Source organism: Scyliorhinus torazame, chromosome 11, assembly GCF_047496885.1.
Source record: "Scyliorhinus torazame isolate Kashiwa2021f chromosome 11, sScyTor2.1, whole genome shotgun sequence".
NCBI lineage: Eukaryota > Metazoa > Chordata > Chondrichthyes > Carcharhiniformes > Scyliorhinidae > Scyliorhinus > Scyliorhinus torazame.
Genome location: NC_092717.1, coordinates 247,485,310 through 247,513,133, shown reverse-complemented (window position 1 = coordinate 247,513,133; position 27,824 = coordinate 247,485,310). Strand labels below are relative to the sequence as shown.

Below are 27,824 nucleotides of genomic sequence, written 5' to 3'. Positions count from 1 at the left end.
AATGTTGAGAGTTCCTGCCTCTACCCCCCTTTCAGACAGTGAGTTCCAGATTCCCAACACCCTCAGAGTGAAAAGGTTTTTTCTCAAATCCCTTGCCGCTTAGCTTACCTCAATGTCCCCTCGTTATTGACCCCTCAACTAAGGGGAAAAGTTTCTTTATATCTACATCCTTCAAAATTTTGTACACCTCAATCATGTCCCCCCCAGCCATCTCTGCTCTGAGGAAAACAACCCCTGCCTATTGTCATGTGAGAGTACCTTTAAGAAATGGGTGTTTATAAATGGGTGTGTATATAAATATCTGTAGTGAGAGTACCTTTAAGAAATGAGTGTTTACTACTGCAGTAATGTCAGAGAGTGGGTGGAGCTGGGCTGTCTGTCAGCTTTTTACTTTCGTTTTTGAGCAGGCTGCAGTGTAGCCACCTAAAATGTCTGATTCCCTATTAATTTGGCCAAAACCAGATTTAAAATGGCTAACCGAAAAGGCTGATGGGAAAAGCAGCCAACAGGACACAAACGGACAGCTGCAGACAGAATAGCGTATTCGGCTCTGGGGAAGTCGGCCCAGATCGATACTCAAGACTATTAGCAGCACATCAACCCAGACATCTGCAGTTTAATCGGCTATCCCCGGGAACAATTGCAACATATTAGCAATTGAATGCCGGGCCAGACCTGTCGGCGCCTGCAGTGGGCGAAACAAAGACAGGTGAACGACCACCCCCCGATCGAGGAATCGCCCCGGTATTGGACATATCGAACCCAGTGATTGGGAACAAGTCCAATCACTTGGGACTCAGGGTCAAGGGCCGCCCCGAGAGGCGGGAAGCCCGGGACCCTATAAAGTGAGGGGCCAAGTTCAGATCTCTCTCTCTCTCCCATCTTCACCTGCTCGCAGCCTTCGCAAGAACCTTCAGCAAAGAACCGTAAGTTTGACTCCAGCGATCTCTACCCGATAGAGATTCCTAGCCATCGACCCGTATCAGCCTTTTGAATCCCGCAGGCCAGATCCAATTCGATAAGCCATTCGTTTCCCTGACCTGGTGGGCCCTTCCTAAAGTTAAGTATTGGCCGGTAGTGGTAGGTTTCTATATAGAGAGTAGCATTATTGTGTAAGCATTACTTGTTGTATATAATAAATGACCGTTGATTTCAATCTTACTAAGCGGTGTGCTGACTTATTAATCATAACTTGAGCTTGAACCACGTGGCGGTATCAGAAAGATACCTGGCAACTCGTGAGCGAAGATGACATAATCAGAGCTAATAAACTAAGGCTAAAAAGAGCAACAGCAGGGTGTGTTTTAGTTTCGTTTTCAGTGTTGGAGCTGAAGCCAGACCAAGCAGGTGTACTGCTGTTCTCTCTGCCATCAAAAGACTATCTCTTGATCATTTGGTGAATTCAGAATTATAAATGTTTTTCAGTAGTGACTTTGACCTGATGTGCTTCTGTTAAAGGTTTTGTTTTTAAGTCGTATGGATGTTAAAAAGGAAAGCTTAAAGGATCACTTAGTGTTGTATTCTTTGGGAGTTGTATTTGAATTAATGGTTGCTACGATGTTCACTGTATGTTTTAAAAAGGTTAACTTGAGTTCATAGAATAAACATTGTTTTGCTTTAAAAAATACTTTTCCATTTCTGTTGTACCACACCTGTAGAGTGGGCCGTGTGCTCCCCATCCCACAATCTATTAAAAGTTGTGGGTCAGGTGATCTCCATGATACACTTTGGGGTTCTCTAAACCCTGGCTTTTTATAGCTAGAACGCTCCATCCCAGGCAACATCCTGGAGAATTTCCTCTGTGCCTTTTCTAATGCAATCACTTCCTTCCTATAGTGTGCCGACCAGAACTGCACACAGTACTCTCACTGTGTCCCAACAAGCGTTTTATACAGCTCCATCATATCCTCCCTGCTCTTATATTCTGTGCCTTGGAGAATACAGGCAAGTATCCCATATGCCTTCTCAATCACCTTATCGACCTGTCCTGCTGCCTTCAGGGCCTATGGACATGAACCCCAAGGTCCCTCTGGTCCTCTGTATTTCCCAGCATCTCCTAGCATCCTATCATTCATTGTGTATACCCTTGCCTTGTTAGTCCTCCCAAAATGCATCACCAATAATCTATATAATAATCTATAATCTTTATTATTGTCACAAATAGGCTTACATTAACACTACAAAGAACAAAGAAAAGTACAGCACGGGACCAGGCCCTTCGGCCCTCCAAGCCTGTGCCGACCATGCTGCCCGTATAAACTAAAATCTTCTACACTTCCGGGGTCCATATCCCTCTATTCCCATCCTATTCATGTATTTGTCAAGATGCCCCTTAAATGTCACTATCGTCCGTCCTTCCACCACCTCCTCCGGCAGCGAGTTCCAGGCACCCACTACCCTCTGTGTAAGAAAACTTGCCTCGTACATCTCCTCTAAACCTTGCCCCTCACGGCTTAAACCTAGTAATTGACTACAATGAAGTTACTGTGAAAATCCCCTAGTCGCCACACTCTGGTATCTGTTCAGGTACACAGAGGGAGAATTCAGAATGCCCAATTCACCTAGCAGGCACGTCTTTCGTGACTTGTGGGAGGAAACCGGAGCACCCGTTGGAAACCCACGTAAACACAGGGAGAAGGTGCAGACTCCGCCCAGACAGTGATCCAACCTGGGACCCTGGTGCTGTGAAGCAACACTTTTCAGGGTTAAATTCCATTTGGCACTGTTCAACATTGCGTTCAACAATTTTAGATTTTAATCTTTTCCCATTTTATTTCCTTTCTCTTTATTTTGGTTTTTTTCCCCATTCATGTTCTTCTCTTGTTAACTTTTCTTTGTGTTTGGCTGGTAGCTATTCAGGCTGTTACCATTTACATCTTCTCTCGACACATTCTGATGAATGTAGAAATTGTTATATATTATATTTCATACTTGTGACAATGTTATTAAATACGCTGGTTTAAAATACACGTATTTCTCTGCTAAAGCTGGTCTGTAGATTTGTAGTCAGTTCTAGGATTTTAAGTTGAACAGCAGATTTCCTAAATGCTGTTAGGTTGAGTAGAAGTGTACTGGATCTAGTCTTGAAACGAACTCTCTCCAAACGTCACTACGCCGATAAACAAGTAACCTGTTTTGGTAACTTTATTTATAAGTGGCATTTGAACGTATTGGATTGCTTAATTGGAATTAGTGGCAGGTGTGAATAGGAAGTTATTCCTTTTATTTAAGAACTGTTAATTGCTAATTGTAAAGCTATTTATTTGATAATGTGGTTAATTCTGTGTCTAAATTAAAGTTTGTTTTCACATAAAAGATACCCATTGGTCAGAGTCATCATTCCTGGGGTGAAGTATCCTTTCCTCGCAGATTTACAAATTGAAAAATTGTTTGGGTTTGGGTCCGGCATCCTAACCAATGTTGGGGTCGGGTCTGGCATCTTAACAAACGTTGGGGTCGGGCCGGACATCCTAACTAACATTGGGGTCGGGTCTGGATTCCTAACCAACGTTGGGGTCGGGCCGGACATCCTAACCAACGTTGGAGTCGGGCCGGACATCCTAACCAACGTTGGGGTCGGGTCCGGATTCCTAACCAATGTTGCGGTCGGGCCGGACATCCTAACCAATGTTGGGGTCGTGTCCGGATTCCTAACCAACGTTGGGGTGGGATCCGGATTCCTAACCAACGTTGGGGTCAGGCCGGGCATCCTAACCAACGTTTGGGTCGGGTCTGGCATCCTAACCAACGTTGGGGTCGGGTCTGGATTCCTAACCAACGTTGGGGTCGGGTCTGGATTCCTAACCAACGTTGGGGTCGGGTCTGGATTCCTAACCAACGTTGGGGTCGGGCCGGACATCCTAACCAACGTTGGGGTGGGGTCCGGATTCCTAACCAACGTTGTGGTCGGGTCCGGGTTCCTAACCAACGTTGGGGTTGGGTCCGGCATCCTAACCAACGTTGGGGTCAGGCCGGGCATCCAAACCAACATTGGGGTCGGGTCTGGCATCTTGACAAACGTTGGGGTCGGGTCTGGCATCTTAACAAACGTTGGGGTCGGGCCGGACATCCTAACTAACATTGGGGTCGGGTCTGGATTCCTAACCAACGTTGGGGTCGGGCCGGACATCCTAACCAACGTTGGGGTCGGGCCGGACATCCTAACCAACGTTGGGGTCGGGTCTGGATTCCTAACCAACGTTGGGGTCGGGCCGGACATCCTAACCAACGTTGGGGTGGGGTCCGGATTCCTAACCAACGTTGGGGTCGGGTCTGGATTCCTAACCAACGTTGGGGTCGGGCCGGACATCCTGACTAACATTGGGGTCGGGTCTGGATTCCGAACCAACGTTGGGGTCGGGTCCGGATTCCTAACCAACGTTGGGGTTGGGTCCGGATTCCTAACCAACGTTGGGGTCGGGCCGGGCATCCTAACCAACGTTGGGGTCGGGCCGGGCATCCTAACCAATGTTGGGGTCGGGTCCGGCATCCTAACCAATGTTGGGGTCGGGTCCGGATTCCTAACCAACGTTGGGGTTGGGTCCGGATTCCTAACCAACGTTGGGGTCGGGCTGGGCATCCTAACCAAGGTTGGGGTCGGGTCCGGCATCCTAACCAATGTTGGGGTCGGGTCCGGATTCCTAACCAACGTTGGGGTCGGGTGCGGTATCTTAACCAACGTTGGGGTCGGGCCGGGCATCCTAACCAACGTTGGGGTCGGGCCGGGCATCCTAACCAACGTTGGGGTCGGGCCGGATTCCTAACCAACATTGGTTAGGAATCCGGACCCGACCCCAATGTTGGTTAGGAATCCGGACCCGACCCCAACATTGGTTAGGTTGCCGGACCCGACCCCAATGTTGGTTAGGATGCCGGACCCGACCCCAATGTTGGTTAGGAATCCGGACCCGACCCCAACATTGGTTAGGATGCCGGACCCGACCCCAACGTTGGTTAGGATGCCCGGCCCGACTCCAACGTTGGTTAGGATGCCCGGCCCGACCCCAACGTTGGTTAGGAATCCAGACCCGACCCCAACATTGGGGTCGGGTCCGGCATCCTAACCAATGTTGGGGTCGGGTCTGGATTCCTAACCAACATTGGGGTCGGGTCTGGCATCCTAACCAACATTGGGGTCGGGTCCGGCATCCTAACTACGTTGGGGTCGGGCCGAGCATTCTAACCAATGTTGGGGTCGTGCCAGGCATCCTAACCAACGTTGGGGTCGGGCCAGGCATCCTAACCAACGTTGGGGTCGGGCCGCGCATCCTAACTACGTTGGGGTCTTGTCCAGCATCCTAACCAATGTTGGGGTCGGGTCGGGCCGGGCATCCTTGCCAACGTTCGGGTCGTGTCCGGATTCCTAACCAACGTTGGGGTATGGTCCGGATTCCTAACCAACGTTGGGGTCGGGTCCGGATTCCTAACCAACGTTGGGGTCGGGTCCGGATCCCTAACAAACGTTTGGGTCGGGCCGGGTATCCTTATCAACGTTGGGGTCGGGTCCGGATTCCTAACCAACGTTGGGGTCAGGTCCGGATCCCTAACAAACGTTTGGGTCGGGCCGGGTATCCTTATCAACGTTGGGGTCGGGTCCGGATTCCTAACCAACATTGGTTAGGATGCCGGACCCGACCCCAATGTTGGTTAGGATGCCAGACCCGACCCCAATGTTGGTTAGGAATCCGGACCCGACCCCAACATTGGTTAGGATGCCGGACCCGACCCCAATGTTGGGGTCGGGTCCGGATTCCTAACCAACATTGGGGTCGGGTCTGGCATCCTAACCAACATTGGGGTCGGGTCCGGCATCCTAACTACGTTGGGGTCGGGCCGGGCATCCTAACTATGTTGGGGTCGGGTCCGGCATCTTAAGCAATGTTGGGGTCGGGCCGAGCATTCTAACCAATGTTGGGGTCGGGCCGGGCATCCTAACCAACGTTGGGGTCGGGCCAGGCATCCTAACCAACGTTGGGGTCGGGCCAGGCATCCTAACTACGTTGGGGTCGGGTCCGGCATCCTAACCAATGTTGGGGTCGGGTCCGGATTCCTAACCAACATTGGGGTCGGGTCTGGCATCCTAACCAACATTGGGGTCGGGTCCGGCATCCTAACTACGTTGGGGTCGGGCCGGGCATCCTAACTATGTTGGGGTCGGGTCCGGCATCTTAAGCAATGTTGGGGTCGGGCCGAGCATTCTAACCAATGTTGGGGTCGGGCCGGGCATCCTAACCAACGTTGGGGTCGGGCCAGGCATCCTAACCAACGTTGGGGTCGGGCCGGGCATCCTAACTACGTTGGGGTCTTGTCCAGCATCCTAACCAATGTTGGGGTCGGGTCGGGCCGGGCATCCTTGCCAACGTTCGGGTCGTGTCCGGATTCCTAACCAACGTTGGGGTCGGGTCCGGATTCCTAACCAACGTTGGGGTCGGGTCCGGATTCCTAACCAACGTTGGGGTCAGGTCCGGATCCCTAACAAACGTTTGGGTCGGGCCGGGTATCCTTATCAAAGTTGGGGTCGGGTCCGGATTCCTAACCAACGTTGGGGTCAGGTCCGGATCCCTAACAAACGTTTGGGTCGGGCCGGGTATCCTTATCAACGTTGGGGTCGGGTCCGGATTCCCAACCAATGTTGGGGTCGGGTCTGGATCCCGAACAAACGTTTGGGTCGGGCCGGGCATCCTTATCAACGTTTGGGTCGGGCCGGGCATCCTTATCAACGTTGGGGTCGGGTCCGGATTCCTTTTTTAAAAAAAAAAAAAATGTTTTTATTAAGTATTGTTCAATAACAATATTTTCCACCTTACAACCCCCCCCCCCCCCGTGACAAAGAAAAGAAAGAGAACTCGCGTGGCAAGACGTGAACATGGCAAGTCAATACGATACAGAACTTTGTACGTTGGATTCTTCCCGGACATAGAACAAAGAAATGTACAGCACAGGAACAGGCCCTTTGGCCCTCCAAGCCGGTGCCGACCATGCTGCCCGACTAAACTACAATCTTCTACACTTCCTGGGTCCGTATCCCTCTATTCCCATCCTATTCATGTATTTGTCAAGATGCCCCTTAAATGTCACTATCGTCCCTGCTTCCACCACCTCCTCCGGTAGCGAGTTCCAGGCACCCACTATCCTCTGCGTAAAAAACTTGCCTCGTACATCTACTCTAAACCTTGCCCCTCTCACCTTAAACCTATGCCCCCTAGTAATTGACCCCTCTACCCTGGGGAAAAGCCTCTGACTATCCACTCTGTCTATGCCCCTCATAATTTTGTATACCTCTATCAGGTCTCCCCTCAACCTCCTTCGTTCCAGTGAGAACAAACCGAGTTTATTCAACCGCTCCTCATAGCTAATGCCCTCAATACCAGGCAACATTCTGGTAAATCTCTTCTGCACCCTCTCTAAAGCCTCCACATCCTTCTGGTAGTGTGGCGACCAGAATTGAACACTATACTCCAAGTGTAGCCTAACTAAGGTTCTATACAGCTGCAACATGACTTGCCAATTCTTATACTCAATGCCCCGGCCAATGAAGGCAAGCATGCCGTATGCCTTCTTGACTACCTTCTCCACCTGTGTTGCCCCTTTCAATGACCTGTGGACCTGTACTCCTAGATCGCTTTGACTTTCAATACTCTTGAGAGTTCTACCATTCACTGTATATTCCCTACCTGCATTAGACCTTCCAAAATGCATTACCTCACATTTGTCCGGATTAAACTCCATCTGCCATCTCTCCGCCCAAGTCTCCAAACAATCTAAATCCTGCTGTATCCTCCGACAGTCCTCATCGCTATCCGCAATTCCACCAACCTTTGTGTCGTCTGCAAACTTACTAATCAGACAAGTTACATTTTCCTCCAAATCATTTATATATACTACAAAGAGCAAAGGTCCCAGCACTGATCCCTGTGGAACACCACTGGTCACAGCCCTCCAATTAGAAAAGCATCCTTCCATTGCTACTCTCTGCCTTCTATGGCCTAGCCAGTTCTGTATCCACCTTGCCAGCTCACCCCTGATCCCGTGTGACTTCACCTTTTGTACTAGTCTACCATGAGGGACCTTGTCAAAGGCCTTACTGAAGTCCATATAGACAACATCCACTGCCCTACCTGCATCAATCATCTTAGTGACCTCCTCGAAAAACTCTATCAAGTTAGTGAGACACTACCTTCCCTTCACAAAACCGTACTGCCTCTCACTAATACGTCCATTTGCATCCAAATGGGAGTAGATCCTGTCTCGAAGAATTCTCTCCAGTAATTTCCCTACCACTGAAGTAAGGCTCACCGGCCTGTAGTTCCCGGGATTATCCTTGCTACCCTTCTTAAACAGAGGAACAACATTGGCTATTCTCCAGTCCTCCGGGACATCCCCTGAAGACAGCGAGGATCCAAAGATTTCTGTCAAGGCCTCAGCAATTTCCTCTCCAGCCTCCTTCAGTATTCTGGGGTAGATCCCATCAGGCCCTGGGGACTTAACTACCTTAATATTTTTTAAGACACCCAACACCTCGTCTTTTTGGATCTCAATGTGACCCAGGCTATCTACACACCCTTCTCCAGACTCAACATCTACCAATTTCTTCTCTTTGGTGAATACTGATGCAAAGTATTCATTTAGTACCTCGCCCATTTCCTCTGGCTCCACACATAGATTCCCTTGCCTATCCTTCAGTGGGCCAACCGTTTCCCTGGCTACCCTCTTGCTTTTTATGTACGTGTAAAAAGCCTTGGGATTTTCCTTAACCCTATTTGCCAATGACTTTTCACGACCCCTTCTAGCCCTCCTGACTCCTTGCTTAAGTTCCTTCCTACTTTCCTGATATTCCACGCAGGCTTCGTCTGTTCCCAGCCTTTTATCCCTGACAAATGCCTCCTTTTTCTTTTTGACGAGGCCTACAATATCTCTCGTCATCCAAGGGTCCCGAAAATTGCCGTATTTATCCTTCTTCCTCACAGGAACATGCCGGTCCTGAATTCCTTTCAACTGCCACTTGAAAGCCTCCCACATGTCAGATGTTGATTTGCCCTCAAACATCCGCCCCCAATCTATGTTCTTCAGCTCCCGCCTAATATTGTTATAATTAGCCTTCCCCCAATTTAGCACATTCATCCTAGGACCACTCTTATCCTTGTCCACCAGTACTTTAAAACTTACTGAATTGTGGTCACTGTTACCGAAATGCTCCCCTACTGAAACATCTACCACCTGGCCGGGCTCATTCCCCAATACCAGGTCCAGTCCCGCCCCTTCCCTAGTTGGACTGTCTACATATTGTTTTAAGAAGCCCTCCTGGATGCTCCTTACAAACTCTGCCCCGTCTAAGCCCCTGGCACTAAGTGAGTCCCAGTCAATATTGGGGAAGTTGAAGTCTCCCATCACCACAACCCTGTTGTTTTTACTCTTTTCCAAAATCTGCTACCTATCTGCTCCTCTAGCTCCCGCTGGCTGTTGGGAGGCCTGTAGTAAACCCCCAACATTGTGACTGCACCCTTCTTATTCCTGATCTCTACCCACATAGCCTCACTGCCCTCTGAGGTGTCCTCCCGCAGTACAGCTGTGATATTCTCCTGAACCAGTAGCGCAACTCCGCCTCCCCTTTTACATCCCCCTCTATCCCGCCTGAAACATCTAAATCCTGGAACGTTTAGCTGCCAATCCTGCCCTTCCCTCAACCAGGTCTCTGTAATGGCAACAACATCATAGTTCCAAGTACTAATCCAAGCTCTAAGTTCATCTGCCTTACCCGTAATACTTCTTGCATTAAAACATATGCACTTCAGGCCACCAGACCCGCTGTGTTCAGCAACTTCTCCCTGTCTGCTCTGCCTCAGAGCCCCACTGTCCCTATTCCCTAGTTCTCCCTCAATGCTCTCACCTTCTGACCTATTGCTCCCATGCCCACCCCCCTGCCATACTAGTTTAAACCCTCCCGTGTGACACTAGCAAACCTCGCGGCCAGGATATTTATGCATCTCCGGTTTAGATGCAACCCGTCCTTCTTATATAGGTCACACCTGCCCCGGAAGAGCTCCCAGTGGTCCAGATAACGGAAACCCTCCCTCCTACACCAGCTGTTTAGCCACGTGTTTAGCTGCTCTATCTTCCTATTTCTAGCCTCACTGGCACGTGGCACAGGGAGTAATCCCGAGATTACAACCCTCGAGGTCCTGTCTTTTAACTTTCTGCCTAGCTCCCTGAACTCCTGCTGCAGGACCTCATGCTCCTTCCTGCCTATGTCGTTTGTACCAATATGTACAACTACCTCTGCCTGTTTGCCGTCCTCCTTCAGGATGCCCTCTACCCGTTCGGAGACATCCTGGACCCTGGCACCAGGGAGGCAACATACCATCCTGGAGTCTCTTTCACGTCCACAGAAGCACCTATCTGTGCCCCTGACTATAGAGTCCCCTATTACTATTACTCTTCTGCGCTTTGACCCTCCCTTCTGAACATCAGAGCCAGCCGTGGTGCCACTGCTCTGGCTGCTGCTGTTTTCCCCTGATAGGCTATCCCCCCCCGACAGTATCCAAAGGGGTATACCTGTTCGAGAGGGGGACAACCACAGGGGATTCCTGCACTGACTGCCTGCCCTTTCTGGTGGTCACCCATTTCTCTGCCTGCACCTTGGGTGTGACCACATTTACATAACTGCGATCTATGATGCTTTCCGCCACCTGCATGCTCCTAAGTGCATCCAATTGCTGCTCCAACCGAACCATGTGGTCTGTGAGGAGCTGCAGTTGGGTGCACTTTCTGCAGATGAAGCCATCCGGGACGCTGGAAGCCTCTCGGACCTGCCACATCTCAGTCAGAGCACTGCACCCCTCTAACTGACAGTGCGTCAATTAATTAAAATTAAAAGATTTTTATTTTAAAAAAAATATTTTTTTTAAAATTTCAAAGTTACTGTTAACTATCTGTTTCCTAGCACTAGATTTCTAATAGAAATGCGAAAGCTAAATATAGTACTCTCCGATCTCTGGCTTAGATACCCCTCTAAATTATAATTAAGTAATTATGTTTAATTAGTTACCAGTGCTTAATTTTTTTTATTTAGTGTAGATTCCCAACCAGCCACTCAGGCCACAGCTTTTCTGTGATGTCACTTCAGTTTCCCCCCGACACACACAATTTGAAAAAGGTATAAAAGTAAAAACGAGTAAAAATCACTTACTTACCTTCTTACCTTCTGACTGTCTTAGATGTTCTCAGGTTCTCTCCCTGACAGAGACTGCTCCTCCTCCTCCGAACGGCTCCCGAAACTAGGCCGCGATCTTTTAAAATCTCCGCGTGTCAGTTTCCGGATCATTCATGTGCTTTCTTGCTCACATGCCCCCCACAGGAACCGCCCCCCCCCACACATACGAACGATGTTCTCTCCCCCCCCCCCCCCCTCCCCCGGTTGCTGTTGCTGCTGTCCGACCTTCATCTAACGCTCCGCGGGATGATGTAGGAACGGTTGCCACCGTCTGTAGAACCCCTGCGCAGACCCTCTCAAGGCAAACTTTATCCTTTCCAACTTGATAAACCCAGCCATATCATTTATCCAGGCCTCCACGCTGGGGGGCTTCGCCTCCTTCCACATTAGCAAGATCCTTCGCCGGGCTACTAGGGACGCAAAGGCCAGAATGCCGGCCTCTTTCGCCTCCTGCACTCCCAGCTCGTCCACTACTCCAAATAGTTCTAGCCCCCAGCTTGGCTTGACCCGGACTTTCACCACCTTAGATATTGTTCCCGCCACTCCCCTCCAGAACCCCTCCAGTGCCGGGCATGACCAAAACATATGGACATGGTTCGCCAGACTTCCTGAGCACCTCCCACATCTGTCCTCCACCCCAAAGAACCTACTCAGCCTCGCCCCTGTCATATGCATTCTGTGAACCACCTTAAATTGTATCAGGCTAAGCCTGGCACACGAGGAAGAGGAATTAACCCTACTTAGGGCATCAGCCCATAGTCCCTCCTCAATCTCCTCCCCCAACTCCTCCTCCCATTTACCCTTCAGCTCCTCTACCAAAGCCTCCCCCTCTTCTTTCATCTCCTGGTATATCGCCGACACCTTGCCCTCCCCGACCCATACGCCCGAGATCACCCTATCTTGAATCCCCTGTGCCGGGAGTAGTGGAAATTCCCTCACCTGCCGCCTCACAAATGCCCTCACTTGCATGTACCTGAAAGCGTTTCCCGGGGGTAGCCCAAACTTCTCCTCCAGCGCCCCTAAGCTCGCAAACGTCCCGTCAATGAACAGGTCCCCCATTCTTCTAATCCCTACCCGATGCCAGCTCTGAAATCCCCCGTCCATCCTTCCTGGGACAAACCGATGGTTGTCTCTGATCGGGGACCACACCGAGGCTCCCGTCGCACCCCTGTGCCGTCTCCACTGCCCCCAGATCTTTAGCGTTGCCGCCACCACCGGGCTCGTGGTATACCTTGTCAGCGAGAGCGGCAGCGGTGCCGTCACCAGCGCCCCCAGGCTCGTTCCTTTGCAGGACGCCATCTCCAACCTCTTCCACGCCACCCCCTCTCCCTCCATCACCCACTTACGGATCATTGCCACTTTGGCTGCCCAATAATAACCACCCAGATTCGGCAATGCCAACCCTCTTCTATCTCTGCTAGGCTCCAATAACCCCCTCCATACCCGCGGGGTCTTGCTCGCCCACACAAATCCCGTGATGCGCCTGCTTACCCTCTTAAAAAAGGCCTTAGTAATCACAATTGGGAGGCATTGGAATACAAAATGAAATCTCGGGAGGACCACCATTTTAACCGACTGTACCCTACCCGCCAGCGAGAGTGGCAACATGTCCCACCTTTTAAAATCCTCCTCCATCTGTATCACCAATCGCGTCAAATTGAGTTTATGCAGTGCCCCCCAACTCCTAGCTACCTGAATCCCCAAATATCGAAAGCTCCTTTCCGCCCTCCTCAACGGTAGGTCGTCTATCCCTCTTCCCTGGTCCCCCGGATGGATCACAAAGAGCTCATTCTTTCCCACATTGAGCTTATAGCCCGAAAAGTTTCCAAACTCCCGTAGGATCTGCATTACCTCAACCATCCCCTCCACTGGATCTGTCACATACAGCAACAGATCGTCTGCATACAGCGACACTCGATGTTCCTCTCCCCCTCGAACCACCCCCTTCCATTTCCCCGACTCCCATAACGCCATGGCCAAAGGTTCAATTGCTAATGCGAACAGCAGAGGGGACAGGGGGCACCCCTGCCTCGTCCCTCGATACAGCCGGAAATACTCCGACCTCCGCCGGTTCGTGACCACACTCGCCACCGGGGCTTTATACAGGAGCTTAACCCAACTGATAAACCCTCCCTCGAACCCAAACCCCCTCAACACTTCCCAGAGATACTCCCACTCTACCCGATCAAAGGCTTTCTCTGCGTCCATGGCTGTCACTATCTCCGCTTCTCCCTCCACCGATGGCATCATTATCACATTTAAGAGCCTTTGCACATTAGTGTTTAACTGCCTACCCTTTACGAATCCCGTCTGGTCCTTGTGACTAACCCCCGGAACACAATCCTCAATCCTCATGGCCAACATTTTTGCCAGCAACTTAGCATCTACATTAAGGAGCGAGATCGGTCTATATGACCCACATTGCAGTGGGTCCTTATCCCGCTTTAATTGTCGGGGGCGGGGTCCCCCCTCCCTTGATTCATTGAAGGTCCTTACCAGCAACGGGGCTAACAGGTCTACATACTTCCTGTAGAACTCCACCGGGAACCCATCCGGCCCCAGGGCCTTCCCTGCCTGCATGCTCCCCAGTCCTTTAACCAGCTCCTCCACCCCAATTGGCGCCCCCAGACCAGCCACCTCCTGCACCTCCACCCTTGGGAAACTCAACTGATCCAAGAATCGCCGCATCCCCTCTTTTCCCCCTAGGGGCTGGGACTTATACAGTTCCTCGTAAAAGGCCTTAAAAGCCTCATTCACTTTCCCAGCACTCCGCACCGTAGTTCCCCTGCCATCTTTGACTCCATCTATTTCCCTCGCTGCCATCCTCTTACGGAGCTGGTGTGCCAGCATCAGGCTCGCCTTCTCCCCATATTCATATATCGCCCCCTGTGCCTTCCTCCACTGTGCCTCTGCCTTCCCTGTGGTCAACAGGTCGAACTCCGTCTGGAGACTTTGTCTCTCCCTGAGTAGTCACTCATCCGGAGCCTCTGCATAGCTCCTGTCCACCCTTAAAATCTCCCCCACTAACCTCTCCCTTTCCCTGCCCTCGCTCTTCACCCTGTGAGCCCTGATGGAGATTAACTCTCCCCTGACCACCGCCTTCAGTGCCTCCCATACTATTCCCACCTGTACCTCCCCGTTGTCGTTAGCCTCCAGATATCTTTCAATACTCCCGCACCCTCCCGCACACTTCCTCATCTGCCAGCAGTCCCACATCCAACCTCCACAACGGGCGTCGGTCCCTCTCCTCCCCCAGCTCCAGCTCCACCCAGCAGGGCATGGTCTGAAATGGCTATGGCCGAATACTCCGTTCCCTCCACTATCGGGATCAGTGCCCTGCCCAAAACAAAAAAATCTATCCGGGAGTAGGCCTTATGTACGTGGGAGAAAAAAGAAAATTCTTTGGCCAAAGGTCTGGCAAATCTCCACGGATCTACTCCCCCCATCTGATCCATAAACCCCCTAAGCACCTTGGCCGCAGCCGGCCTCCTCCCCGTCCTAGATCTGGAACGATCTAATGCTGGGTCCAGCACCGTGTTAAAATCCCCACCCATTATCAAGCTCCCTACCTCCAGGTCCGGAATACGCCCCAACATCCGTTTCATGAGTCCAGCATCGTCCCAGTTTGGGGCATATACATTCACCAGTACCACCTCCGTCCCCTGCAACCTACCACTCACCATCACGTATCGGCCTCCCTTGTCCGCTACTATGTTCTTGGGCTTAAATGACACCTGCTTTCCCACCAGTATTGCCACCCCTCTATTCTTCGCATCCAGCCCTGAATGGAACACCTGTCCCACCCATCCCTTCCTTAACCTGGCCTGATCTGCCACCTTCAGATGTGTCTCCTGAAGCATGGCCACATCTGCCTTCAGTCCCTTTAGGTGCACGAACACTCGGGCCCTCTTAGGCCTCTCACATTCCACGTGATCAGCCGGATTGGGGGGTTACCCCCCACCCCCCCTCCTCCCCCTGCCGACTAGCCATCTCCTATCTTAGGCTAGTCCCGCGCTCGCGCCTCCCACTCCCTCCAGTCCCCCAGGTGGGGAACCCCAGCCCCAACCACCTCTTCCATTTTCAGTTCCCCCTCAGACAGTGCAGCAGCAACCCTAGAATCCCCCCCTCTCTTTCCCCCCCCCCCCCCCCCCCCCCCCCCGCTAGATCCACATCTAGCACTTTTGCTCCCCCCATATTACTTCCGTGAGTCTGCTGACCCCGGCTTCCCCCGCCTTCCCGTTGATCTCCCAGTGTGGGAGTCTCTCCTCCTCCTTACCTTCTTCCATCCCCCCCCCCCCCCCCCTTTGGCGCGGGGAAAAAAGCCCGTGCTTTCCTGAACCAGCCCCGCCCCTTGTGGTGCAGCTCCTGTTGCGGCCATCATCCCAGTTCCCTCATCCCCGAGTCTCACCTCCCTCCAGGACTGACGCCCACATTCCCCATCATCATCATTTTGTCTACAGACAGGAAAAAAGGAAATTTTAGGAATTTTAACCAGAACTCTACCCACATCCCCATCCATCATCCCACCCAAGCAATATTCTTTACCCATATTTACAACCTCCTGTACAACCACATCCCCTCAATTCGTGTCCAGTTTTTCCGTCTGTATAAAGGTCCAAGCCTCTTCTGGCGTTTCAAAATAATGGTGTCGGTCCTGATAAGTGACCCACAGTCGCGCAGGCTGCAGCATGTTGAACCTGACTCTTTTTCTATGCAGCACCGCCTTGGCCCGGTTAAAGCCAGCTCTCCTCTATGCCACCTCCGCGCTCCAATCCTGGTATACTCGGATCACCACGTTCTCCCATCTGTTGCTCCGCACCTTCTTGGCCCATCTCAGCACACTTTCTTTATCCACGAAGCGATGGAACCTTGCCACTATCGCTCTTGGTGGCTCATCTGCCTTGGGTCTCCTCGCCAGGACCCGGTGAGCCCCTTCCAGCTCCAGGGGGGTCGGAGAGGCCTCCGCATCCATCAACGAATGGAGCATCGTGCTCACGTACGCCCCAACATCAGCTCCCTCCACTCCTTCGGGAAGACCCAGAATCCGGAGGTTCTTCCTCCTCGACCTGTTCTCCAGGACCTAAATTCTCTCGGCCCACCTCCTGTGGACCGCCTCGTGCACCTCCATTTTTACCGCCAGGCCCTGGATATCGTCCTCGTTGGTGTTCACCTTATCGTTCACCTCACGAAGCTCCACCGCCTGGGTCGTCTGGGTCTCCTTCAACCCCTCGATTGCCAAATGCATCGGCGCCAGCACCTCCTTTTTCAGCACCTCCACACATCTCATGAAGAACTCCTGCTGGTCTGGCCCCCACGCTGTTTGCACTCCGCCCTCCGCCATCTTGCCTTCTTCTCCCCGTTTTGTTCTCTGCTCCATGGCCTCTTTCCTCGTTGCTCCACCGCTGCTCCCTGCCAAATATTGTGGGGGGGGGGACCTCACTGCTCCTTCCCACACGGGATCAGTCAAAAGAAAACTCCGTTGGGGCTCCTCTGGTTAGCCCGAAAGTCCGTTTTTGCGGGAGCTGCCGAAACGTGCGGCTTAGCTCCGTATCGCCGCAACCGGAAGTCCCTCCGGGTCCGGATTCCTAACCAACGTTGGGTCGTGTCCGGATTCCTAACCAACGTTGGGGTTGGGTACGGTTTCCTAATAAACGTTGCGGTCGGGTCCGGATTCCGAACAAATGTTGGGGTCGGGTCCGGTTTCCAAATAAACATTGGGGTCGGTCTGGTCTCCAAACAACATCTTTTGTTCCTTGTCCCATTACTATTTGCTTTGGTCTAGCACAATCATTCCTTTTGTTGTTTAATCTTTCCATGCCTCCGATGGTCACAGATTGCCTCTGTTGTTCCTTTTTCCATCCATCCTCACTTTTGTGTCTTACATGGGATTTTTAAAATTATTCATTTATGGGATGTGTGCATCACTGGTTTGGCCAGCATTTATTGTCCATCCCTAGTTACCATTTAGAAGGTGGTGGTGAGTAGCCTTTTTGAACTGCTGTAGTCCTTGAGATGTACTGTGCTGTTAGGAAGGGAGTTCCAGGATGTTGCTCCAGTGATAGTGAAGGAACGGCCGATATATTTCCAAGTCAGCGTGGTGAGTGACTGGGAGGGGAACCTCCAGGTGGTGGGGTTCCCAGGATTCTGTGCCCTTGTCCTTCTAGATGGTGGTGGTTGTGGGTTTGGAAGGTGCTGCCTAAGGAACCTTGGTGAATTACTGCAGTGCATCTTGTAGATGGTACACACGGCTGCCATTGTTCGTTGGTGGTGGAGGGTTTGAATGTTTGTGGAAGGGGGAGCAATCAAGCGGGGCTGCTTTGTCTTGGATGTTGTCGAGCTCTGTGAGTGTTGTTGGAGCTGCGCTCATCCAGGCAAGTGGAGAGTATTCCATCACACTCCTGACTTGTACCTTATAGATGGGGGTCAGGAGATAAGTTACTCGCCGCAGGATTCCCAGCTTTTGTCCTGCCCTGGTAGCCACAGTATTAAATGGCTAGTCCAGCTCAGTTTTTGACCAATGGTTACCCCCAGGATATTGATTGCGGGTGTTTCAGCGATAGTAATGCTACTGAATGTCAAGGGGTGGTGGTTAAATCCTCTCTTCTGGAGATAATCATTGCCTGGCACTTGTGTGGCACGAATGTAACTTCCCACTTGTCAGCCCAAGCCTGGATATTGTCCAGGTCTTGCTGCATTTGGACAGGGACTGCTTCATTATCTGAGGAGTCACGAATGGTGCTGAACATTGTGCAGTCATCCGCAAACATCCCCACTTTGACCTTATGATGGAAGCGAGGTCATTGATGAAGCAGCTGAAGATAGTTGGGCCCAGGACACTACCCTGAAGAACTCCGACAGTAACATTCAGCTCTTTTTTTGTCCATGTTTGATTGAACCAAGACTGTAATGAGGTCAGGAGCTGAGCCTCCATGAGCAGGTTATTGTTGATTAATGCCGCTTGATTGCACTGTTGATGACCACATCGGGTGCGGTTGGCTAGGTTAGCATTGCTTTCCGTGGGTGAACTTTCAAGAAAGCCGATCTGACTTCTGAGACTGTGACGGTAGGTGTGGGTGCGTCCGAGGCTGTCGGGGCGGTTGACAATGGTTTGTTGGCTTCCTGCTTAAAATGAGCATAGAATACATTGAGTTCATCGGGGAGGGGTGCTCTGTTGCCAGAAATTCTACTCGGCTTTGCTTTGTAGCCCATTATATTGTTTAAGCCTTGTCACAACCGACGAGAGTCCATGTCGTTAGTCTGTGACCCTAGCTTAGTCTGGTATTGCCTCTTAGCTTTCTGATGGCTTTGCGGAGGTCGTAACTGGATTTCTTGTATAGGTCAGGATCACCTGTCTTGAACGCCTGGCCTTCAGTATGGAATGAATCTATCGTTAAACCATGGTTTCTGGTTGGGGAACGCATGTACTACCTTCTTTGGCACGCAATCTTCGACATACTTAACCATGGAAGTCTGTGACCATGGTGGCATACACGGGTGAGGGCCATGAGGTTACAGATTGTGGTTGATACAATTCTGCTGCTGCTGATGCCCCACAGCGCCTCATGGATGCCCAGTCTTGAGTTGCTAGATCTGTTCGAAGTCTATCCCATTTAGCCCGGTGGTAGTGCCACACAACACGATGGAAGGTATCCTCAATGTGAAGACGGGATTTTGTCTCCACAAGGTCCAAGTGGTTGGCAACTCTTACCAATACGGTCATGGACAGATGCATCGGCAACAGGTAGATTGGTGAGGACGAGGTGAAGCAGATGTTCCCTCTTGTTGATTCCCTCACTGTTGGTAGATTTTCCAGTTCTGGTAAAGGGTCACAGACCTGAAACATTAAATCTGTTTCTCTATCCACATATGCTGTCAGACCTGCTGAGTATTTCCAGCGTTTTCAATTTTTATTATTAGATGTCATAATCACAAATATCTCTGAAAATATTTTGGATGTAAAAGAATTCCGGAGAGCTCCAAGTTAAAGCAAAAAGAAGAAGAAAGAGTTGCATTTATATAGTGCATCTGGCAGTCACCAGGTCTCATCGCTCTCTAGCTAGAAACAGAGTTAAAGTTTCGATGGGAGCCATACAGACTCTGTGTTAACTCTATTTTCTCACATTGCTGCCAGACCTGGCAGGTTTTTCCCGCACTTTTCTGTTTTTGTTTCTCATCCCTCTCTTTATCTTTGTAATCTCCTCCAGCCCTACAACCCTGAGATCTCTCTCCTCCAGCCCTACACCCCTGAGATCTCCCTCCTCCAGCCCTACACCCCTGAGATCTCTCTCCTCCAGCCCTACAACCCTGAGATCTCTCTCCTCCAGCCCTACACCCCTGAGATCTCCCTCCTCCAGCCCTACAAACCTGAGATCTCCCTCCTCCAGCCCTACAACCCTGAGATCTCTCTCCTCCAGCCCTACAACCCTGAGATCTCTCTCCTCCAGCCCTACAACCCTGAGATCTCCCTCCTCCAGCCCTACAACCCTGTGAGTCACCTCTCCTCCAACCCAACAATCCTGTGAGATCTCCCTCCTCCAGCCCAACAACCCTCTGAGACCTCTCTCCTCCAGCCCTACAACCCTCTGAAATCTCTCTCCTCCAGCCCAACCATCTGCGATCCCTCTCCTCCAGCCCTACAACCGTCAGATCTCTCTCCTCCAGCCCAACCCTGTGAGATCTCCCTCCTCCAGCCCTACAACCCTGAGATCTCTCTCCTCCGGCCCTACAACCCTCTGAAATCTCTCTCCTCCAACCCAACCATCTGCGATCCCTCTCCTCCAGCCCTACAACCCTGAGATCTCCCCCCTCCAGCCCTACAACCCTGTGAGACACCTCTCCTCCAACCCAACAATCCTGTGAGATCTCCCTCCTCCAGCCCAACAACCCTCTGAGACCTCTCTCCTCCAGCCCTACAACCCTCTGAAATCTCTCTCCTCCAGCCCAACCATCTGCGATCTCTCTCCTCCAGCCCTACAACCGTCAGATCTCCCTCCTCCAGCCCAACAACCCTCTGAGACCTCTCCTCCAGCCCTACAACCATCGGATCTCTCTCCTCCAGCCCAACCCTGTGGGATCTCTCTCCTCCAGCCCTACAACCGTCAGATCTCTCTCCTCCAGCCCAACCCTGTGGGATCTCCCTCCTCCAGCCCTACAACCCTGAGATCTCCCTCCTCCAGCCCTACAACCCCGAGATATCTCTCCTCCAGCCCTACAACCTTGAGATCTCCCTCCTTCAGCCCTACAACCCTGTGAGACACCTCTCCTCCAACCCAGCAACCCTGTGAGATCTCCCTCCTCCAGCCCAACCCTGTGAGATCTCCCTCCTCCAGCCCTACACCCCTGAGATCTCTCTCCTCCAGACCTACAACCCTGAGATCTCTCTCCTCCAGCCCTACACCCCTGAGATCTCTCTCCTCCAGCCCTACAAACCTGAGATCTCCCTCCTCCAGCCCTACAACCCTGAGATATCTCTCCTCCAGCCCTACACCCGAGATCTCTCTCCTCCAGCCCTACAACCCTGTGAGTCACCTCTCCTCCAACCCAACAATCCTGTGAGATCTCCCTCCTCCAGCCCAACAACCCCCTGAGACCTCTCTCCTCCAGCCCTACAACCCTCTGAAATCTCTCTCCTCCAGCCCAACCATCTGCGATCCCTCTCCTCCAGCCCTACAACCGTCAGATCTCTCTCCTCCAGCCCAACCCTGTGAGATCTCCCTCCTCCAGCCCTACAACCCTGAGATCTCTCTCCTCCGGCCCTACAACCCTCTGAAATCTCTCTCCTCCAACCCAACCATCTGCGATCCCTCTCCTCCAGCCCTACAACCCTGAGATCTCCCCCCTCCAGCCCTACAACCCTGTGAGACACCTCTCCTCCAACCCAACAATCCTGTGAGATCTCCCTCCTCCAGCCCAACAACCCTCTGAGACCTCTCTCCTCCAGCCCTACAACCCTGAGATCTCTCTCCTCCAGCCCTACAACCCTGAGATCTCTCTCCTCCAGCCCAACCCTCTGAGATCTCCCTCCTCCATCCCTACAACCCTCTGAGATCTCTCTGCACCTCAATTCTGACCTCTTGTGCATCACGAATTTCCATCGCTCTGCTTCTGATGGCCATTCCTTGAGTTGTTGAGACCCTAAACTCAGGGTCTCCCTGATCCTATCCTCCTTAAACCTAATGTTTTGATGCTGCTTTTGGTCACTTGCTGTAATATTATGTGGCTTAGTGTCAAATTTTATTTGATAACTCTCCTGTACAGTACCTTAAAACATCTATAAATGCAGTTTCTTGCAGATGGTACTCTTTATGACCCCTTAAAAGTTTGATAATTCATCCTCTCGCGTGTCCCTCCCTTTTTCTCACTATTGTCTCCTGGGTAGTTGTGTGAACCACTGTGAGGGCAGTATTTAAACCATGTGGGAGATGTGTGAGAACATTCCCATTCAATAAATACACAAGTCACGTTCAATTTTGGAGCTACGTGAAAAAAAGTTATTGATCTTAGATGTGCTTTTATGTTCCAGGCCTGTCTGCTTCTATCGCTGGAGAGCACCTACCCTCCTGCACATCAACTGTCTCTGGACATGCTCAAGGTAGGAGCTCACGCTGGGGGTGAAATAATCCCTGAATGCTTTCTGGCAGCATCTTTCTCACTTAATCTTGATCACCCTCCCAAAGGGCCCTAAAAGACGGCCTGGTTTGGTCAGAATTTAATGTCAATTGATGGATCCTTTATAACTAAACTCTTGGTCTAGCAAGTTTGGCTTAAAATAGATTGTGTCCATTTAGCCATTCTCTTAAACAATCCATTGCACAGTCAGAGAATCATACAGCACACCTCAAGACCGTTTGGCACATCACGTCTGTGCTGTCTTCTTGAAAATGCTGCTCTTTCCCCAAAGCCTTACAAATGTTGGACTTTGTTGATTGGGCTTTTTGTCATCTGTCTTGATAGCTCCTTTGAAGGTCAGTGTCAAATTTGTTTGATAATCACTGTTGTGAAACTCCTTTGGATATTTTATGAGAACGTTGCTGTATAAATGCAAGTTATTATATATCCAATGCAGCAGCTATGTAACTCATGAACTGGACATCTGTGATTTTAGTAGCCCCAAGTGAATATTATGGCTCAGACACTTTCTCTAATGCCTTGCTGAGCAAGCAATGCTTGATTGCAAACTGTTGGGATTAAGAAAACTCTGGTTTCAGTCTCGAGAAGCACGTGCTTTCAATCGGGACAATTCTGTGGAGGGAAAGGGAAGGTCGCAACGCTGCCACTTGTTTCCTCCGACCCAAAACACTTACACGTGACCAGCAGTCTAGGGAACATTACGTTTGGTCCTTCCCCTGCCACATAATGGAATGGAATGGCAGACACTCACAGTCTAGGCTCACAATTCCAAATTAGTCACTGGTGTGAAGTAATAAAGGACAGTCCAGCACAAGGTGTTCCAGTTCAGGAAGAAATGGAAGAAAATAAATGCGAAACCTTCACGCGATGATATAAGAATGAATTGACCATGCAACATCTTGTGATGATTCAAAGAGCTCTGATGGAGAATTGTTTCAAGCATTTACCGTAGGTATCCACTCTTACCATGCTGAACCCAAAGATCTGTACCAAGTAGACTTTCCATGGCTAAATGGTTTCTGCTTGTTACATTGAAGATACAACACTTATTTATTGCCAGTGTTGTTGTTCCATCTCCGTTGTCATCTCCTGCCCTCATTAACTTCCCTGATTTTATCCTCCTTGTTTATCCAGCTTGCCCTGAAACGCACTGATGCTCTTGTACCCCTTGTCAGCAATGATTTAGGTCAAGATTTCCTCCACAGTCATTGGGTGTTTTTAAAATTCATTTCTGGGACACTACCAGTGGAGGTGCTGGGGTGATAAACTTCTGAAACAATCGACCAGTTGGCTTTAAAAAAAACCTCAATCACAAAGTCAGAAGTGGGGATATTTATTGCAGACTGTTCAGTATCTGCAGCTCTTGGGAGAATGAAGTAGTTTGTGTTCACATGCAGCAAGACTGTACGTTTGCGACTTGGGCTGCTTTGTGGCAAAATGTTACTTGTCATTTAGTACCAGTCAATAACCATCTTGACTGATATTTATTGTCACATGTACGGTGAAAAGTATTTTCCTGCAGCCAAGGGAACATACGCAGTATGTACATAGTAGACAGTACGTACATAGTAGACGAAAGAATAGTCAACAGAGTACATTGACAATGGTACATCAATAAATAGTGGTTGGTTACAGTGTGGAACAAGGGCCAAACAAGAGCAGCACAGGGCGTTGTAAATAATCTTGCAAGAAACCGATCCGTCCAAGGGAGAGTCATTGAGGAGACTGGTAGCTGTGGGGAAGAAGCTGTTCCTATGTCTGGATGTGCGAGTCTTCAGACTTCTGTACCTTCTGCCTAATGGAAGGGTCTAGAAGAGGGCAAAGCCTGGATGTGAGGTGTCTCTGACAATGCTGTCTGCCTTTCTGAATCAATGGGAGGATGGCAAGCTTGTGTGAGTTCACCACAATCTGCAGTTTCTTGCGAACTTGGGCTGAGCAGTTGCCATACCAAGCTGTAATGCAGCCAGATATGATGCTCTCTATGGCACATCTGTAGAAGTCTTGGAATTTTGTGGTGAGTAACTCCCCCTGACTTCCCAAAACAGTTCCACTATCTGCAAGGCACGTGGCAGAATACTCTCTGCTTGCCTGAATGAATGCAGCGCCAACACTCCAGCTCGACACCATCCGGGACAAAGCAAGCTGCTTGATTAGCACCCCTTCCATAAACATTCATTCCCTCCACCACTGATCCACACTGGCAGCAACTCCATGCACACTGCCACTTGCGTGACCTCTACTACCTAAAGGGAGCATACACATGGGAACACCACAACCTGCAAGTTTCCTCCAAGGCGCACACTATCAGTGTCAGAATGTAACTCCTTTCTAATAGAACTCTGGATAGAACATAGAAAAATACAGCACAGAACAGGCCCTTCGGCCCACGATGTTGTGCCGAACTTTTATCCTAGATTAAGAACAAATTAATCTACACCCCATCATTCTACCGTAATCCATGTGCCTATCCAATTGCCGCTTGAAGGTCCCTAATGTTTCTGATTGAACTACTTCCACAGGCAGTGCATTCCATGCCCCCACTACTCTCTGGGTAAAGAACCTACCTCTGACATCCCCCCTATATCTTCCACCATTCACCTTAAATTTATGTCCCCTGTAATGGTTTGTTCCACCCGGGGAAAAAGTCTGACTGTCTACTCTATTCCCCTGATCATCTTATAAACCTCTATCAAGTCGCCCCTCATCCTTCTCTGTTCTAATGAGAAAAGGCATAGCACCCTCAACCTTTCCTCGTAAGACCTACTCTACATTCCAGGCAACATCCTGGTAAATCTCCTTTGCACCTTTTCCAAAGCTTCCACATCCTTCCTAAAATGAGGCGACCAGAACTGTACACAGTACTCCAAATGTGGCCTTACCAAGATTTTGTACAGCTGCATCATCACCTCACGGCTCTTAAATTCAATCCCTCTGTTAATGAACGCGAGCACACCATAGGCCTTCTTCACAGCTCTATCCACTTGAGTGGCAACTTTCAAAGATGTATGAACATAGACCCCAAGATCTCTCTGCTCCTCCACATTGCCAAGAACTCTACCGTTAACCCTGTATTCCGCATTCATATTTGTCCTTCCGAAATGGACAACCTCACACTTTTCAGGGTTAAACTCCATCTGCCACTTCTCAGCCCAGCTCTGCATCCTATCTATGTCTCCTTACTATCCACAACTCCACCAATCTTCGTATCGTCTGCAAATTTACTGACCCACCCTTCAACTTCCTCATCCAAGCCATTAATGAAAACCACAAACAGCAGAGGACCCAGAACTGATCCCTGCGGTACGCCACTGGTAACTGGGATCCAGGTTGAATATTTGCCATGCACCACCACTCTCTGACTTCTATCAGTTAGCCAGTTTGTTATCCAACTGGCCAAATTTCCCACTATCCCATGCCTCCTTACTTTCTGCATAAGCCTACCATGGGGAACCTTATCAAATGCCTTACTAAAATCCATGTACACTACATCCACTGCTTTACCTTCATCCACATGCTTGGTCACCTCCTCAAAGAATTCAATAAGACTTGAGGCAAGACCTACCCCTCACAAATCCGTGCTGACTATCCCTAATCAAGCAGTGTCTTTCCAGATGCTCAGAAATCCTATCCCTCCGTACCCTTTCCATTACTTTGCCTACCACCGAAGTAAGACTAACTGGCCTGTAATTCCCAGGGTTAGCTCTATTCCATTTTTTGAACAGGGGCACGACATTCACCACTCTCCAATCCCCTGGTACCACCCCTGTTGACATTGAAGACGAAAAGATCATTGCCAACGGCTCTGCAATTTAATCTCTTGCTTCCCATAGAATCCTTGGATATATCCCATCAGGCCCAGGGGACTTGTCTATCCTCAAGTTTTTCAAAATGCCCAACACATCTTCCTTCCTAACAAGTATCTCCTCGAGCTTACCAGTCTGTTTCACACTGTCCTCTCCAACAATATGGCCCCTCTCATTCGTAAATACTGAAGAAAAGTACTCGTTCAAGACCTCTCCTATCTCTTCAGACTCAATGCACAATCTCCTGCTACTGTCCTTGATCGGACCTACCCATTCTCATATTTCTCACGTGTAAAAAGCCTTGGGGTTTTCCTTGATCCTACCCGCCAAAGATTTTTCATGCCCTCTCTTAGCTCTCCTAATCCCTTTCTTCAGTTCCCTCCTAATCCCTTTCTTCAGTTCCCTCCTGGCTATCTTGTATCCCTCCAGCGGCCTGTTTGAACCTTGTTTCCTCAGCCTTACATAAATATCCTTCTTCCTCTTAACAAACATTCAACTTCTCTTTTCAACCATGGTTCCCTCACTCGGACCATCCCCTGCCTGACAGGGACATACATATCAAGGTCACGTAGTATCTGTTCCTTGAACAAGTTCCACATTTCAATTGTGTTCTTTCCTGACAGCCTATGTTCCCAACTTATACACTTCAGTTCTTGTCTGACAGCATCGTATTTACCCTTCCCCCAATTGTAAACCTTGCCCTGTTGCACACACCTATCCCTCTCCATTACTAAAATGAAAGTCACAGAATTGTGGTCACTATCTCCAAAATGCTCCCCCACGAACAAATCTATCACTTGCCCTGGCTCATTACCAAATACCAAATCCAATATGGCCTCCCCTCTGATCGGACAATCTACATACTGTGTTAGAAAAGCTTCCTGGACACACTGCACAAACACCACCCCATCCAAACTATTTGATCTAAAGAGTTTCCACTCTATTTGGGAAATTGAAGATGACTACTACCCTGTGACTTCTTCACCTTTCCAAAATCTGTTTCCCAATCTGTTCCTCCACATCTCTGCTGCTATTGGGGGGCCGATAGAAAACTCCCAACAAGGTTACTGCTCCTTTCCTATTTCTGACTTCAACCCATACTACCTCAGTAGGCTGATACTCCTCAAACTGCCTTTCTGCAGCTGTTATACTATCTCTAATTAACAATGCAACCCCCCCCCCCCCCCCCCACCTACCTCTTACCACCCTCCCTAATCTTATTGAAACATCTATAACCAGGGACCTCCAACAACCATTTCTGCCCCTCTTCTATCCAAGTTTCCGTGATGGCCACCACACCGTAGTCCCAAGTACCGATCTATGCCTTAAGTTCACCCACCTTATTCCTGATGCTTCTTGCGTTGAAGTATACACACTTCAACCCATCTCCGTGCCTGCAAGTACTCTCCTTTGTCAGTGTTACCTTCCTCACGGCCTCACTACACACTTCGACGTCCTGAACATCGGCTACTTTAGTTGCTGGACTACAAATCCGGTTCCCATTCCCCTGCCAAATTAGTTTAAACCCTCCCGAAGAGTACTAGAAATCCTCCCTCCCAGGATATTGGTGCCCCTCTGGTTCGGATGCAACCCGTCCTGCTTGTACAGGTCCCACCTGCCCCAGAATGCGCTCCAATTATCCAAATACCTGTAGCCCACCCTCCTACACCATTCCTGCAGCCACGTGTTCAACTGCACTCTCTCCCTATTCCTAGCCTCGCTATCACGTGGCACCAGTCAGAGATGACAACTCTGTCCTGGCTTTTAACTTCCAGCCTAACTCCCTAAACTCGTTTATTACATCCACACCCCTTTTCCTACCTATGTCGTTGGTACCAATGTACACCGCGACTTCTGGCTTATCCCCCTCCCCCTTAAGGATCCTGAAGACACGATCCGAGACATCCCTGGCACACGGGAGGCAACATACTTTCCGGGAGTCTCGCTCGTAACCACAGAATCTCCTATCTATTCCCCTAACCATTGAGTCTATCACTATTGCTTTTCTATTCCCACCTTCCCTTCTGAGCCCCAGAGCCAGACTCAGTGCGAGAGACCTGGCCGCTAGGGCCTTCCCCCGGTAGGTCATCTCCCCCAACAGCATCCAAAATGGTATACTTGTTTAGAAGGGGAACAGCCACGAGGGATCCTCGCACTGTCTGCCCGTTCGTTTTCTTTCCCTG

General features: G+C 50.2%; 1 protein-coding gene across 9 annotated transcripts in view; it reads left to right on the top strand.

Annotated features, from left to right (window-relative positions):
- Nucleotides 1-27,824, top strand: part of rmc1 (regulator of MON1-CCZ1) — a 95,735-nt gene that overhangs the window by 58,204 nt on the left and 9,707 nt on the right. For 5 of the 9 annotated variants that reach the window (XM_072468537.1, XM_072468539.1, XM_072468541.1 and 2 more), the window contains exon 18: nucleotides 21,732-21,800. In XM_072468537.1, coding sequence (XP_072324638.1) covers nucleotides 21,732-21,800 — 69 coding nt within the window. Of the gene's footprint in view, nucleotides 1-6,831; nucleotides 7,017-21,731; nucleotides 21,801-27,824 lie in introns of all 9 variants that reach the window. The other 4 variants (XR_011933492.1, XM_072468535.1, XM_072468540.1 and 1 more) reach the window with 1 other exon arrangement.